This window comes from Sus scrofa, chromosome 10, assembly GCF_054392235.1.
Source record: "Sus scrofa isolate SSC_HxYL_T2T_F1_AM1 chromosome 10, Sscrofa_HxYL_maternal_Yorkshire_Landrace_v2.0, whole genome shotgun sequence".
NCBI lineage: Eukaryota > Metazoa > Chordata > Mammalia > Artiodactyla > Suidae > Sus > Sus scrofa.
This window is the reverse complement of record NC_139392.1, coordinates 69,747,458-69,763,305: the sequence shown is the minus strand read 5'-3', so window position 1 is coordinate 69,763,305 and position 15,848 is coordinate 69,747,458. Positions and strand designations below refer to the sequence as shown.

At 42.0% G+C, this 15,848-nt stretch overlaps 1 protein-coding gene across 43 annotated transcripts in view; it reads right to left on the bottom strand.

Annotated features, from left to right (window-relative positions):
- LOC102166590 (tRNA (cytosine(72)-C(5))-methyltransferase NSUN6) overlaps positions 1-15,848 on the bottom strand; it is a 65,842-nt gene that overhangs the window by 16,251 nt on the left and 33,743 nt on the right. For 31 of the 43 annotated variants that reach the window (XM_084980179.1, XM_084980178.1, XM_084980146.1 and 28 more), the window contains 2 exons: positions 1,571-1,647; positions 961-1,109 (listed from right to left, as the gene is read on the bottom strand). In XM_084980179.1, the coding sequence (XP_084836305.1) occupies positions 1,079-1,109; positions 1,571-1,647 (108 nt within the window). In that variant the 3' untranslated portion in view covers positions 961-1,078. The remainder of the gene's footprint in view (positions 1-960; positions 1,110-1,570; positions 1,648-15,848) is intronic. The other 12 variants (XM_084980167.1, XM_084980165.1, XM_084980168.1 and 9 more) reach the window with 1 other exon arrangement.

Genomic DNA, 15,848 nt, shown 5'->3' with positions numbered 1-15,848 from the left:
CTGACCAGGCACTACTGTCCTTTCTGCAGTTTGCTCCATGGGTTATTACCGTGAAATACACTAAATTCCTCACTCCTCTATTTATTTTCCTCCCCAATTAGAATAGAAACTCTCCATATAAAGGCGAGGGCTGACTACCATACAGTCAGCACTGAGAGGAGCATCTTACACAGAGGAAGTGCCCAATCAGTATTTGTCCAGGCACAGTGGGTTAAGGATCAAGTGCTGCCACAGCTTCAACTTAGGTTGAGACTGAGGCTGGGCTCTGATCCCTGGCCCAGGAGCTCCAGGGATGGACAAAAATTGAAAAATAAATTACTTTATATCCAAATTTTTTGCATCAGTTAGTAACTACATGTTAACAACTCTTTTTAGGCTAGAACAGAATGTTTGAAATTCAGAAATGTCTCAGAGAGGAAATCACTACTGCCTGTGATCAAAGAGTCAACATAAAGGAAATCTAGGTCTCTAGTTTTCTGTGAGTGTGGTAAAGTCTAAATAAAATTTACCATTTTAACCATTTTTAAGTGTACAATTCAACAGCATTAAGCACATTCACACTGCTGTACCATCATTACCATTATCCTTCTCCCAAACTTTTTTACCATCCCAAACTGAAACTCCATCCCCATTAAACAGTAACTCCCTGTTCTCCTATCCCCTCATGTAATATTTGGTCCCCCTGTGTCTGGCTTATATAACTTAGCATAAATAATGTGTTCAGAATTCATCCATGCTGCAGCACGTATTGGAATTTCATTCCTTTTCAAGGCTGTATAATAGTCCATTATATGCAGAGACCACATTTTACTCTTCCATTCACCTGCTGATGGACACCTGGGTTTCTTCCACATTTTGGTTACTATGACCAATGCTGCTATGAACACTGCCTGCTCTCAGTCTTCAAATATCAAAATAGTAAAAGTCACCTTTCTCCCACAGCAAAGTATCATCACTTACCACAGTAAAGAGTTTTCTCTGTAATGGTTGATATGGTATCATTTCCTTCAAAGTCCAAGTACAAGCCATGTATGGTCTCTGTCCCATTCCACTGCAGGGGGCATCAAGAAGAATTCCGTCAAAAGATTCGGGTAAGAATGGAGGTTCGCCTATAAAGAGAATTATAAACATATTTCCCTCTGCCCCATTAAAATAGAAAACTCCTGAGATAGATATGGTTATCAGGAATTTAAAATCATAATCTGGAGTTCCCGTAGTGGCTCAATGGTTAACGAATCCGACTAGGTTAAAATCGTAACCTTGAGTTCCCGTCGTGGCTCATAGGGGTTAACCATGAGGTTACAAGTTCGATCCCTGGCCTCAATCAGTGGGTTAAGGATCTGGCATTGTCATGAGCTGTAGGTCGCAGATGTGACTCCGATCCCTCATTGCTGTGGCTGTGGTGTAGGCTGCCAGTTGTAGCTCTGATTAGACCCCTAGCCTGGGAACCACCACATGCCGTGGATACAGCCCTAAAAAGCAAAAAAATAATAATAATAATAAAAAGAATCACCATGAAGTGCATAGAGCCCTCTCCCTCCAGCAGTAAGTCCCATCTCCCCAAGGTCACCTGCTCCGAATCCCGAGTAGCAGTTTGGTAACAGCCTCTTCTTTAGAGTCTTGAATCCCAGCTCCAAGAAGCTTCTCCTGTAAATTTTTGGAGAGGCAAGAAATAAACCCATGCACTATAGTTAATTAATCTATGACAACGGAAAGAGAAACATACAGAAGAGGAAAAGATAGCCTTCAATACGTGATTTGGGGAAAACTGGACAACTGCATGCAAAGGAATGAAGTTAGAACATTTTCTTTTTTTTTTTTTTTTTTTTCTCCTCTTTTAAGGGCCGCATCCAAGGCATAAGAAGGTTCCCACACTAGGGGTCTAATTGGAATTACAACTGCCAGCCTATGTCATATCCACAGCAACACCAGATCCAACATGGGTTCCGAGCGGCATCTGCAACCTACACCACAGCGCACGGCAACACTGGATCCTTAACTCACTGAATGAGGCCAGGGATAGAACCCACAACCTCATGGTTCCTAGTCGGATTCATTTCCGCTGTGCCAGGATAGGAATTTCTAGAACATTTTCTTACACTGTAGATAAACTCAAAATGGATAAAATCTTCAAAGTAAGACCAGAAACCATAAAATTCCTAGAAGAAAATGTAGGCAGTACACTCTTTTACAGAAATCTTAGCAATTTCGTTTCGCCTTAAGCAAAGAAAACAAAAGCAAAAATAAACAAATGGGACCTAATCACACCTAAAACCTTGCACACAGCCAAAGAAACCACCAATGAAAAGAAAGGACAACCTACTGAATGAGAGCAAATGATTTGTCTGATAAGGGATAATATCCGAAGTATATACTGAACTCATAAAACTCAGCATCAAAAAAAAACAAAAACCCAATTTTAAAAATAGGCAGAGAACCTGAAGAGGCATTTTTCCAAAGAAGACAGATGGCCAACAGGCACATGAAAAGAAGCATAACATCGTTAGTCATCAGGGAAATGTAAATCAAAGCCACAAGTTACCACCTTACACCTGTCAGAACAGCTATCACTAAAAAGCCAACAAATAGGGAGTTCCCACTGTGGCACAGCAGAAATGAGTCTGACTAGTATCCACGAGGGTGCAGGTTCTATCCCTACCCTCGATCAGTGGGTTAAGGACCCATCATGGCTGTGAGCCGACGTGTAGGTTGCAGACGCAGTTTGGATCCAGTGTTGCTACAGTGTAAGTCAGCAGCTGTAGCTCCAATTCGACCCCTAGCCTGGGAATTTCCATATGCTGAAAAGGGAACCCTTGTACATTGTTGGTGGGAGTGTGAACAGGTGCACGACTCAGCAAAAAGTATGGAAGTTCCTCAAAAAATTAAAAACAGAACTACTACTAATGAAAAGAACAAAGAGGCAGAAGACCAGCAAGGAAACAGATCATTTCAACATTATAAACCAACTAGGCCTAACTAATAGAAAACTATCTAGTAGAAAATTCTACAAAATAGCAAAGAGCAAATTCCTCTCTAGTGCACATGGATCATTTTCTAGGACAAACCATAGGCAAGGCCATAAAACAAAGCTCAATAAATTTAAAAAAGGTTAAACTCCTAACATGTTTGTTTTCCCACCAAAATGGAACAAAAATAAATGTTAGTAATAAAAGGAAATCTGGGGACTTTCCGTCATTGCTCAGCAGAAACGAATCTGACTAGTATCCACGCAGACACAGGTTTGTTCCCTGGCCTTGTTCAGTGGATTAAGGATCCAGCGTTGCCATAAGCTCTGGTGTAGGTCACAGATACGGCTCGGATCTGGTGTTGCTGTGGCTATTGCGTAGGTCAGCGGCTACAGCTCCAATTTGACCCCTAGCCTGGGAACCTCCATATGCTGCAGGTGTGGCCCTAAAAAGACCAAAAAAAAAAAAAAAAAAAAAAAAACCAAAAGGAAATGTGGGAAACTCCAAGTATGTGGAAATTTAGAAACATTCTCCTAAATAACCATGGGTCAAAGAAATCACAGCTACACCATAAAATGCTTTTACATGAAGTACAAAAAGACACAATGTACCAAATCTTACAGAAAAGGAGCAAAACAGTGCCTCAAGGAACATTTCTAGCTCTAAGTATCTACATTAAGAGTAAAACCTCAGACTTCCCATCGTGGCTGAGCAGAAACGAATCTGACTAGCACCCATGACGACTCAGGTTCAATCCGTGGCCTCCCTCAGTGAGTTAAGGATCTGGCGTTGCCAAGAGCTGTGGTGTAGGTCACAGATTTGGCTCGTAACCCGAGTTGCTATGGCTGTGGTGTAGGCTGGCAGCTACAGCTCTGATTCAACCCCTAGCCTATGAACCTCCATATGCTGTGGGAGGGTGGGGGGGGGGTAAAATATCAAACCAACAACCTAGCCTTCTATTCGTAAGATTCTGAAAACAGATGAGCAAACTAAAAATGAAGAAAATAATAAAAATTGGAGCAGAAATTAATGCAACAGAGCAAAAAAAAAAAAAAAAACCCAAAAAACAAAACAACAAAAATGAGAATCAACAAAACTGAAAAATTGGCTCTTGGAAAAAAAAATCCACAATATTGACATAACTTGAGCTAGACTAACCATGGGAGACGACTCAAACACTAAAATCAGTAATTAAAGGAAGACATTGCTACTGTTCTTACAGAAATAAAAGTGATTATAAACTATAGATAAATGAATTGGACAAATAAGGTATAAATCACTGAAATTGATAAAAGAAGAAGATCTGAATAGACCTATAATGAGTAAAGAGAATGAATTTGCAATTATTAAAACTCACACAAAGAAAAGCCCAGGCCCAGAACACTTCATTGATGAATTCACCAAACTTTTAAATAATACCACTTCTTCATAAATTTTTTCATAAACATGAGAGAAAAGAATAATTTTGGAGTTCCCACTGTGGCTCAGAGTTAAGGACCTGACACTGTCTCTGTGAGGATGCAGGTTCGATCCCTGGCCTCACTCAGTGGGTTAAGAATCTGGCATTGCCACAAGATGTGGCAGATGTGGCTTGGATTCATCATTGCTGTGGCTGTGGCTTGGATCCATCATTACTGTGGTGTAGGCCTGCAGCTGCAGCTCCAATTCGACCCTTGGCCAAGAATTCCATATGCTGCAGGTGCAGCCGTAAAAAGAAAAGAATACTGTCCAACTCCTACGAGACAGGTCTTACCCTGATACCAAAATCTGACAAAGATATCCCAAGAAAGAAAACCACAGGCCAGCATCTTTACAAAAATGGACACAATTATTTATCTTCAATAAAACACAAGCAAACCCAATCCAAAAAAAAAGATACACCATGACCAAGTGGGATTTAACTCATGAATGCAAGGTTGATCCAAAATCCAAAAATCACCTGAATAAAAAAATCAAAAACCATATGATCATCTGAATAAGAAAAAGCATTTGACAAAATCCAACACCACTTCATGATTTAAAATATCAAACAAACTAGAAAGAGTAGTGAAATTTCACAACCTGATAAAGACTATCTCTGAGAAACCTACAGCTTTAGGCCACTTGAAACCAATCAGGAACTAGATATGAACGTTCCCTGTCACCATTTCAACACTGTACTAAGGTTCCAGCAAAGGCAACCAGGCAACAAAATGAAATAAAAGGCACCTAGATCAGCAAAGAAGAAACTAATCTGTGTCTTTTTGCAGATGGACAAAATTGGAGGACTCATACTTGCCAATTTCAAAATTTACTACAAAGCTATACTAATTAAGACAGAAATATCAATCAGTGCAAGAGAACTGAGAGTTTAGAAATCAACCCTGACATTTAAGATAAATTAATTTTCAACAAGAGCACCAAGAAAATTCAGTGGAGTGAAATATTCTTTTTTGACAAATAGCGGTGGGGCACCTGGATATCTACATGAATAAGAATAAAGCAGGATTCTTTTCTCACACAATACATAACAATGCAAAAGGAATTCTACATCTAAATCTAAGGGCTCATACTACAAAAATATTAGAATCTGACACCATAACTATGAGCAATAAAACATAAAATAGATAAAATGGACATCCTTAAAAATTTTGTTGCTTCCAATAATATCACCAAGAAAATAAATGGACAACTGACAGATAGTAAAAAAATACATACATATATGTTGTCATTTTAGGGCCACACCCTCAACATATGAATGTTCCCAGGCTGGGGGTCAAAGCACAGCTGCAGCTGCTGGCCTACACTACAGCAACACCAGATCCAAACTGCGTCTATGACCTACACCACTGGTCACATCAACACCGGATCCTTAACCCACTAAGCAAGGCCAGAGAGCAAACCTGTGCCCTCATGGATACCGGTCAGATTTTTTTTTACTGAGCCACAAACAGGAACTCTGGTAGAAAATATTTATAAATTACATACCTAAGAAGGGACTTATACCTAGAATATATGAAGAACTCTTGCAACTTCATAATAAAAAGACAACCAAATTAAAATATGGGCAAAGGATCTGAATGGACAAGTACATATACTATGATCAACAGACATATGTAAAGGTGCTTAACATTATTAGCCATCAGCAAAATGTGCATTTAGGAAATATAAATGAAAACCACAATGAGATGCCACTTCCCACCTACCAAGAGAGCAACCATCAAAAAGACAGATATTAAGTGCTGGTGAGGATGTGGAGAAACAGGAAGCCTCCTGCATTGCTAGTGGGAATGCAAAATGGTGCAAACTACTTCAAAAAATAGCCTGGCAATTCTGTTCAAGGTTAAATGGAGGGTTACCACAGAATCCGGCAATCCCAATTCTAGGTATGTACTCAAGAGAAATTAAACACACAAAAACTTAAAACACCAACTTTCATAGCAATGTTACTCATCACAGACAATGGGGGGAAGAACCCAAGTGTCCATCAACTGATGAATGAAGGGCATGTGTTATTACCTACACTCATCCACGAAGAGAAATGAAATACAGATACATGCTACGACATCAATAAACCTTAGAACCACTTTATTAAAAGAAAGAAACCAGTCACTAAAGCCCATATACCATATAATCACACTTATATGTGGAATGTCTAGAAGAGCCAAATCTATACGGACAGGACACATTAATGGTTGACTAGGGCTGGAGGGAGAAGGCTGAAGGGGGTTGAGTGATAATGAGAATCAAGTTTCTTCTCGGGGTGATAAAAATGTCTTAAAATTATATTGTGGTGATCATTGTAAAACTCTGAATATTTCTTAAAAAGCAGTGAACTGTGTACCTTAAACATGTGAACTGTACATAGTATGTGATGTATACATATCAATAAAGTTGTTAAAAAATTAGTAAGATCTGGAGTTCCCGTCGTGGCGCAGTGGTTAACGAATCCGACTAGGAACCATGAGGTTGCGGGCTCGATCCCTGCCCTTGCTCAGTGGGTTAACGATCTGGCGTTGCCGTGAGCTGTGGTGTAGGTTGCAGACGCGGCTCGGATCCCGCGTTGCTGTGGCTCTGGCGTAGGCCGGTGGCTACAGCTCCGATTGGACCCCCTAGCCTGGTAACCTCCATATGCTGCAGGAGCGGCCCAAAGAAATAGCAAAAAGAGATAAAAAAAAAAAAAAATTAGTAAGATCAGATAATTAAAGGTTTTATTGCAATGTCCATTTTCAAGGAATCTTTACTATTCATCATATACGAAGAAAAAAATACCTCTCATTTAACAAATAATATAGGTTGACATAATTTAAAATTACAAAAGAAGAACTTGCCAAAAACTTTAAATATGACACGTTTGCTTTAGCGTCAAAAATAAACAAGAACTGCTTAAAAGGACTCATGTCTAGAATACTTACATCATACACTAGAAGACAACTTGTTTCCTTCTCATTTTATTTCTGAGAGATAAGACTGGATTCAGGATTCACCTTAGAAGTAACTAAAATATTACTCATGTGGATAATCTTTATTCCTAATCAAAAAAAGCCCAACTGAACAAAGCCCATTCTAGTCTCTCTTTTTAGATTTCTTGTAATATTGGAATAATCTTGGAATGCTATTTAAGAATTTTAATCATATTAATGCAGTCTATAGAATAGGTAAAAATCACTGAGAAGTAAATTGCACAATTATTACTACTGCTGCACGCATGCATTTTCAAGTCATTATTCATTATCCTTCTTGCATTCAATTAACAATCTATTATGTGGAGTTCCCAACATGGCTCAGTGGAAATGAATGTGAATAGCATCCATGAGGACACAGGTTCAATCCCTGGCCTTGTTCAATGGGTTAAGGATCCAGCATTGCCGTAAGCTGTGGTGTAAGTCACAGACACAGCTCGGATCCCACACTGCTGTGGCTGGGGTGTAGGCCAGCAGCTACAGCTCCGAATGGACCCCTAGCCTGGCAACATCCATATGCCTCAAGTACAGCCCTAAAAAGACAATAATATATATATATATATATATTATGTAGATGACAATTTATGACTGAGAATAAAAATGACCATGAACGAAATTGTATTTCCCAAATATAGTTGCCACAATATCTTCCACTCCATATGTTCTTACAATTTCACACTGAGAGTCAATGACACCTGGAGGTCCCAGTTAACAGCCACCATCATCCATCCAACATGTATGTGAAAGAGAGCACCTTCGAGATGACGCCTCCTTCAGCCACCACATGGCGGCAACCACAAAAGATAATTAAAGCGAGAACCAGCTGAGTATCTGGTCAACCCACAGAACTGGGAGGAATAATAATAAAATGATTACTGCGGTTTCTAGCCACAAAGTGGTGGGATGACTTGGGGCAGCATCACCGAGTAACCAGAACAAACTGAGTAGGGAAACTACCACACAGCTTGATGTCAGCGTACAGTGACTGGGTCACTGAATCACCAGTTAACTCTCGTGGCCTCCATTCACTACACACTTCACTTATCCACCCACAGGCTTTCAAACCCTTTCAATTTCAAGGAGGAAGATGGGAGTTCCCAATGTGGCTCAGTGCTAAGGAACCCAAGTAATATCCATGAGGATGCAGGTTCAATCCTTGGTCTCACTCACTGGGTTAAGGACCTGGTGTTGCTGTGAGCTGTGGTATGGGTCACAGATGCAGCACAGATCCCGTGTTGCTGTGGCTGTGGTGTAGGCTGGCAGCTGCAGCTCTGATTCAATCCCTAGCCTGGGAACTTCCATATGCCATGGGTGTAACCCTAAAAAAGTAGAGGGAAAAAAAGGGGGGAGTGGGTATTGTATTAGGAATAAAAGGAAAAAATGTAAATGGCCACCATCTCCACTGTTATTTCCGTTTTTTAGGACCACACCCACGGCATATGGAAATTCCCAGGCTAGGGGTCGAACTGGAGCTACACCTGCCGGCCTATGCCACAGCCACAGCAGTTCAGGATCCGAGCCTTGTCTGCAACCTACACCACAATTCAGAACAATACCAGATCCCCAACTGACTGAGCAAGGACAGGGATCAAACCTGCACCTACTTGGATACTAGTCAGATTTGTTTCCTCTGAGCCATGACAAGAACTCTTCCACTTTTAATAATACAAAGCTTTTGGCAAACTGCTATTTGTCCTTCGTAATTATCCTTTTTTGCTATAGGAATGGTTTGAACACGGCGACACAGGTGAAGACCCAGTTTTCCAGCCCCACTTGCAGTTACGATTAAATGACTAAGTGGTGGCCAGTGGGCTGTGCACCCCACATCCACATCCTGCCCTTAAAAAGACTGGCAGTGCATCTCCTAGGCCCTGTCCCTTTCCCTTCCCGAGAAAAACTTGAAACAGCTGTGTTGGCCCCAGAGATAAAGCTACCAGCATCGGATGTCTACCTCTAACTGTTCAGTGAGACAAAAACAAACAACAAAACCAAAAACAAACAAAACGCTTCTAACTTCTCTAAGCACTGAATTTTGGGGCTCTCCAGTACAGCCCCCTAGCCTACACACTGATATCATCTCCTGGCTAGTACTGGAAGGCTGGCAATCCACTGACCCTGACATGTTGTCACCGTGTAAGGAAGCACTTCAATCCAACCTGTTCCCACTCTTCTTCAGGATTTTCTGTTTGTCTGGGAAGTTTTCCATGTGTGTCATTTGTTTGGTTTTACTTTTTTAATCCTATGTGGCTTACTACCTATTACGCAGACATTAACAAAATAATTTTAGAGATTTGTGGACTTCCACATTATTAGTGATGAAGTAGCCTTTTTGAAAGTCATTATGACTCAAAGAGCATCCTTAAGTAATAAACTGTCTAAGAAAACGAATGCTGGTTAGTCATTATAATATGCAAGTTTCTCAAGTACTTTATGAATTCAAACCTAAATAAAGACAGAAATACAGGTAGAGTAACTTACTAATGCAGTATTTTATTCAAAAACAAAATACACAGCAGTTTTCACGTTCTAGTTCTATATGCCCAATTCCTCAAGAAAAATGAAAATAGCTTAGAGATCATTAAACTGAAGGGCTCACACATTTCAGCTTTCTGAGCTGTAATATAAAACTAAAACAAATAGGTTAAGAACAAAGACTTTGACCAAGTCTTGGAAGTTTGATTCTGTATTAAAAACGTGATATTCAAAGAGGAGATGAAAAGCAAAAAGATATCTATTACAGCAAAATATCCTAGATTCATGCCAAAGTTTCAAGGCTTTATGGATATTTAGGGGCTGGAAAGAAGGCAGCAAAATTTGACTGTTTCTAGGTGCCAATTATATAAGCCTCAAGAAGATAAAATTTAACTCACTTTCTGTGTCTAAAGCAACTTTAAGGGCCTTTGTTCCGGATGGAATTCAGCCCTAGTAATAATTCATTCTGCTTTATTTTTTTCTACTTTTTTGGATATTTTATCCAGTGCTATCACTTCTCCCCCCCAACCAAAAAAAAAAAAAAAAGTAAAAGCATAAAGTATAACTCCAAATAAAACATGAAAATTCTTAATGAGAAAAACTTTCACCAATCTGAGAACTGATTAACCAAACCTGATCACTCTTGTCATGAATCACCATACACTACCACACCCCCCTCTACCTAGCATACCCTTCCCTACTTTATCTCATCTACCTAATTCTTGCTCACCTTAAAGGCTCAGCTGAAATAACATCCACATGGAGAAAACTTCTACCCGTTTCTCTGCACTCAGGCCTTCCTCTTCTGTGCTAATGGTATTTAATTCATACCTCCACTGTGGCATTTATTGCAGTTTCGACCAATAGTCCCTGCTTATGGACTAAACTATGTTTCATCCATCTCTGTAACAGCTTTGAGTCTTACACAAGACACCAATTCAAAACATATTTTGTGAAATGGAACATTGTACAGTTAATCAGAAAGTTTTCATGAAAATAACCATCTCGTGCTGAGAATGGAAGACTACAGAGAATTAACACAGGGGGCCAGAACTGCTACCCTTTCTTTAGAAGGCCTGGTTACAAGGCTGGGCCTTCGATGGTGTCCCGGAACTTAGAATCAGGGGGGTTCCACTATTAACTGCAAAGGGTAGCTCACGGTGCGGTTAAGTGTTTATACAAAGAGTACGGCTTACATCAGACACTAGCTTTTCTTCCAGGAGGCTGAAATCTGGATGTACACCAGGCAGGGGGTGCTTGTGTAACCAGCCCTGAATGAAAATCCTGGATGCTGTGTCTCTAATGAGCCTCCTGGTGATGATACCTCACACGTGTGTTGTCATACTTGTTGTGGGGGGACTAATATGCACCGTTTGACTACAGTGGAAAAAGGCTCTGGAGCCTGCCAATGGATTTCCCTAGACTTGGCCCCCTGCACCTTGTATTTTTGTTGATTTTGCTTCAGATTCTTAAATAAACCCTAGTCACAAGTATGACTATATGCTGAATTCCGAGTCCTCCTAGGGCCTGGGGCTGAGCCAAGGAGGGGTCTCAGGGATCCCGCAACACAAGAACTGTATGAGAACATAAGAGATCACAGGCAAGTGTCAATGTGTCAGTCAGCTTTGCTAAAGCTGTAGCGAGGAAATACAAAGTTGATGTAGGGCCATAAAAAATACTAAAAGCCTGATTTTTATCAAAATGTTTCTAAATAAAGAAGTGAAGCAACGACATTTAAAAAAGGTAATTTTGGAGTTCCTGTCGTGGCGCAGTGGTTAACGAATCCGACTAGGAACCACGAGGTTGCGGGTTTGGTCCCTGGCCTTGCTCAGTGGGTTAAGGATCCAGCGTTGCCGTGAGCTGTAGTGTAGGTTGCAGATGTGGCTCGGATCCCATGTTGCTGTAGATCTGGCGTAGGCTGGCAGCTACAGCTCCGGTTGGACCCCTAGCCTAGGAACGTCCATATGCCGCGGGAGCAGCCCTAGAAAAGGCAAAAAGACAAAAAATAAAAATTTAAAAATTTAAAACAATAAAAAAAGGTAATTTTCAGGAGTTCCCATTGTGGCGCAGTGGGTTATGAACCCAACTAGTATCCATGAGGACATGAGTTCGATCCCCGGCCTTGCTCAGTGGGTTAAGGATCCGACACCACTGTGAGCTGTGGTGTACGTTGCAGACACAGCTCGGATCCCGCATTGCTGTGGCTGTGCTATAGACCAGCAGCTGGAGCTCTGATTCAACCTCTAGCCTGGGAACTTCCATACACCACAGATGTGGCCCTAAAAAGCCAAAAAAAAAAAAAAAAAAAAATTCTGGAGTTCCCTGATGGTACAGCAGGTTAAGGATCCAGAATTGTCACTGTTAAGAGCAGGTTCAATCCCTGTCCCAGGAACTTCCATATGCCACAAGCGCAATCAAAAAGAGGAAAAAGAAAAAAAGAAAAAAAGATGGTCCTTCCAATAGGAAGTAACAAAAACTGGAGGAAAAATACTATGAAAGTACTCAGAATAAGAAAAAACTAATTAAAACAGCAAAAAGGAGATGCTTAAGAATGAGATTATGGGAATGACCCACTAAAGGGTATACAAAAATATAGACTCATCTACTTGGCACATATTTCACTGCACATATTATCAATCCTACACCCAAAGAAAAATAATGAACATAATTTTGAAATATTACATGATACTGCTGCTCATGTCTACCAAACATTTGCAGGACTGCCATCTATTTAACTAGCAACCTTTGTAAAATTACCTGTTACATTGCATTTACGCTATTATTTCAAATACACAAACATTAATCAAAAACTTAGGGAGTTCCCATCATTGCTCAGTGGTTAATGAACCCGACCACAATTCGTGAGGACACAGGTTCAATCCTTGGCCTTGCTCAGTGGGTTAAAGACCCAGTGTTGCCATGAGCTGTGTGGTGTAGGTTGCATACATGGCTCAGATCTTGGGCTGCTGTGGCTGTGGTGTAGGCCGGCAGCTGTAGCTCCAATTCAGTCCCAAGCCTGGGAACATCATATGCCGCGGGTGCACCCCTAAAAAGAAAAAAAGACAAAAAAACAAAAACAAAACTTAAAGTGCTGATACCAGTGACAAGGTAAATGTGAAGGATGGAAATGGAGCAGGCTGGAAAAGAAGGGCAAATCCAGTCTCATTTGAATTTCAACAGATTTATGCTACTCAATTATGGACTCCATTTTTAAGGAAGCAAAGTTATTTTCCAACCTGCTGAAAGTACTGAGATTTTAACCAAAAAAGGAGGAGTACCAACAGACAAAATAGAAAGATCCTTAAAAATTACAACTCGAATAGTGGTCTAAAAAATTCTTCTAAATGCAGTCTTCAGAAAATGGTGGTTGTTATACGTTTTTAAAAATACTCTTGTATGAGGGGTCGGGGGGGAGGAGGGATAAATTAGGAGTCTGTGATTAACATATACACATTAGTAGATATAAAATAGATAACCAACAAGGACCTATGTATAGCACAGGGAACTATATGCAACATTTTGTAATAACCTAGAAAGGGAAAGAATCTGAAAAAGAACATACGCATGTACAACTGAATCACTTTATGTACACCTGAAACTAACACAACATTGTAAACCAACTATATTTCAATTTTAAAACTCAGTATCAGGATAAGTCTGGTATTCAATTTTCTCTTAAGTTTTTCAATAAAGCTGACATCAGTACTATCAAATTCAGCATTATGACCTTGTGTCCAATCTAATTACCACCGATAAAACCTCACATTAAAATACGTTTGGGAAGGGAGAGAGGACAAGATGGCGGAGGAGTAGGGGGACACGCTCGCCCTCTCCCACAAACACAACAAAAAAAGCACATCTACAGAATAAATGACTCGCACAGAACAGCAACCAATCGCTGGCAGAGGAACCTAAACTCCAATAACGGCAAGAAGTTCGTGACATTACTGGGCAGAACGGGAGAAAGGAGGAGAGTGAGAGAAGGTGAATCCGAGCGAGACGGGGGCTCCCGAAAGGGAACTGCGGAGGAGAAAGGGATCCCGCACCCTGGAAAGTCACCTACACGGGGGAAAGATCAAACGAACCGGAGCAATCTCCAGATGCAGAGAAGAGTGTAGCAGTAAATTGGAGTACGGAAAAGCCGATCAAGAACCGAACGGACCATCTGAACTACGGGCACAGTCACCAAAAATAGAGATGCCTGGGTGGGGGCTGGGCACCGAGACCTCGCCTCTGAAGGTTAGTCCCCGAGAAAAGGGCCGGGGGACGCCGGGTGGGGGCTGGGCACCGAGACCTCGGCTCCAGAGGTTAGTCCCCGAAAACGGGCTGGGGGGGGGGGGGCGGGGCAGAGCAGAAACTGCTTGGGAGGGCTAGAAACCATTTGACGGGGCAGAGACTGCCTGGGAGACTAGAAAACAAAGCTGTCACAGAGGAAGGGAGCAATACTCTAGGGGCAGGGAAGTGGAAAGCCGCATCAGAGGGAAGCTGGGAGAAGAACCTGGTCTGTGCCCGTGCTGGGGAGGGGAGAGAAGAAGGGGTGGGTCCCCATAGAATACCCCCCACGCCACAGCAAGCTTACAGGCCCGCTAGCTAGCTGAAAGCTGTGCTTCCCAGTGCATCCCCTCCCCCCACCCCCACCACCCCCTACACTATCGCCGAACCTGGGGCTGCCTGCCATCCAGGAGGGCTGGCCTCAACAATTGCCTGAAGCCTACCACTGCAGGGGCTGTCCCTGCACAGGCCTGCTTGCCCTTTGGAGGGGCTACACTTCCACAGAGCAGCACCAAACACCACCAGCCCCCAAGAAAAGGCCTGCAGCCCAGAAAAGCTAGAACAAGCCTAGCCAGGCCGTGAATAGATGTGCCTAATTCTTGGACAGTTTTTCTGAGTCAGGCTGCCCCGGGGAGGAGCCTCTTGGGTTTCCAACGGCCCTGCCACCCGCCCAAACCCCCAGGGGGTGACCCACTCCCGCAGAATAGCTGCTCAGCACCACCAGCCCCCTGGAGGACCCCCTGCAGCCCAGAAAAGCTGCAACAAGCTTGGCCAGACTGTGAAAAGATCCACCTACATTCGCAGGCCGTCCTTCTGAGTTGGGCTGCCCTAGGGAAGAGCCTCTTAGGTTCTCAGTGACCCAGATAGCTGCTCCAGCCCCCAGGGGGTGCTGCACTCCTGAGGAACAGCTGCCCAACACCGCCAACCCCCTGCAAGAACCCCACAGCCTAAAAACACCAGAGCAAGCTCTGCATGACCAAGTGAAATCTGCTACCATCGTGGGGTGGACCTCCCAGTCCTGTCTGCCCTCAGGAAATCCTCCTTTGCTTCAAAGAAACACTGTTAGCCCCATCAACACTCCAGAAAAGCCACACTGCCTCAAAAAAGATTGACCAACAACGCCAGTCCTCAGGAAAAATTCCACGGCAGTGACAAGGCAAACACTGCCCGATAACGGAGAGTACAACTCCCTCAGGAGAAAGAAAACAACAAGCAAGATGAAGAAGCTGAGAAACCACCCCCAGTCAAATCAACAGGAAAACTCACCTAAAACAGTCAACAATGAAACAGATCTCGGCAGTCAGACAGACCTGGAGTTCAAAAGAGAAATAGTGAAAATACTGAAGGAATTAAGAGAAGATATGAACAGTAATGCAGATACCCTCAGAAAGGAACTAGAAAATATAAGGAGGAGCCAAGAAAAACTAGAACATTCATTTGCAGAGATGCAAACTGAACTAGGGGCAGTAAAAACCAGAATGAATAATGCAGAAGAACGAATCAGTGATATGGAGGATAGAATAATGGAAATCACTCAATCTGGTCAACAGACAGAAAACCGAATCAAAAAACTGGAAAGCAATATAAGAGACCTATGGGATAATATAAAGCGGGCAATCTACGCATAATAGGAATTCCAGAAGGAGTAGAAAAAGATAAGGGGATGGAAAATATATTTGAAGAAATTATCGCTGGA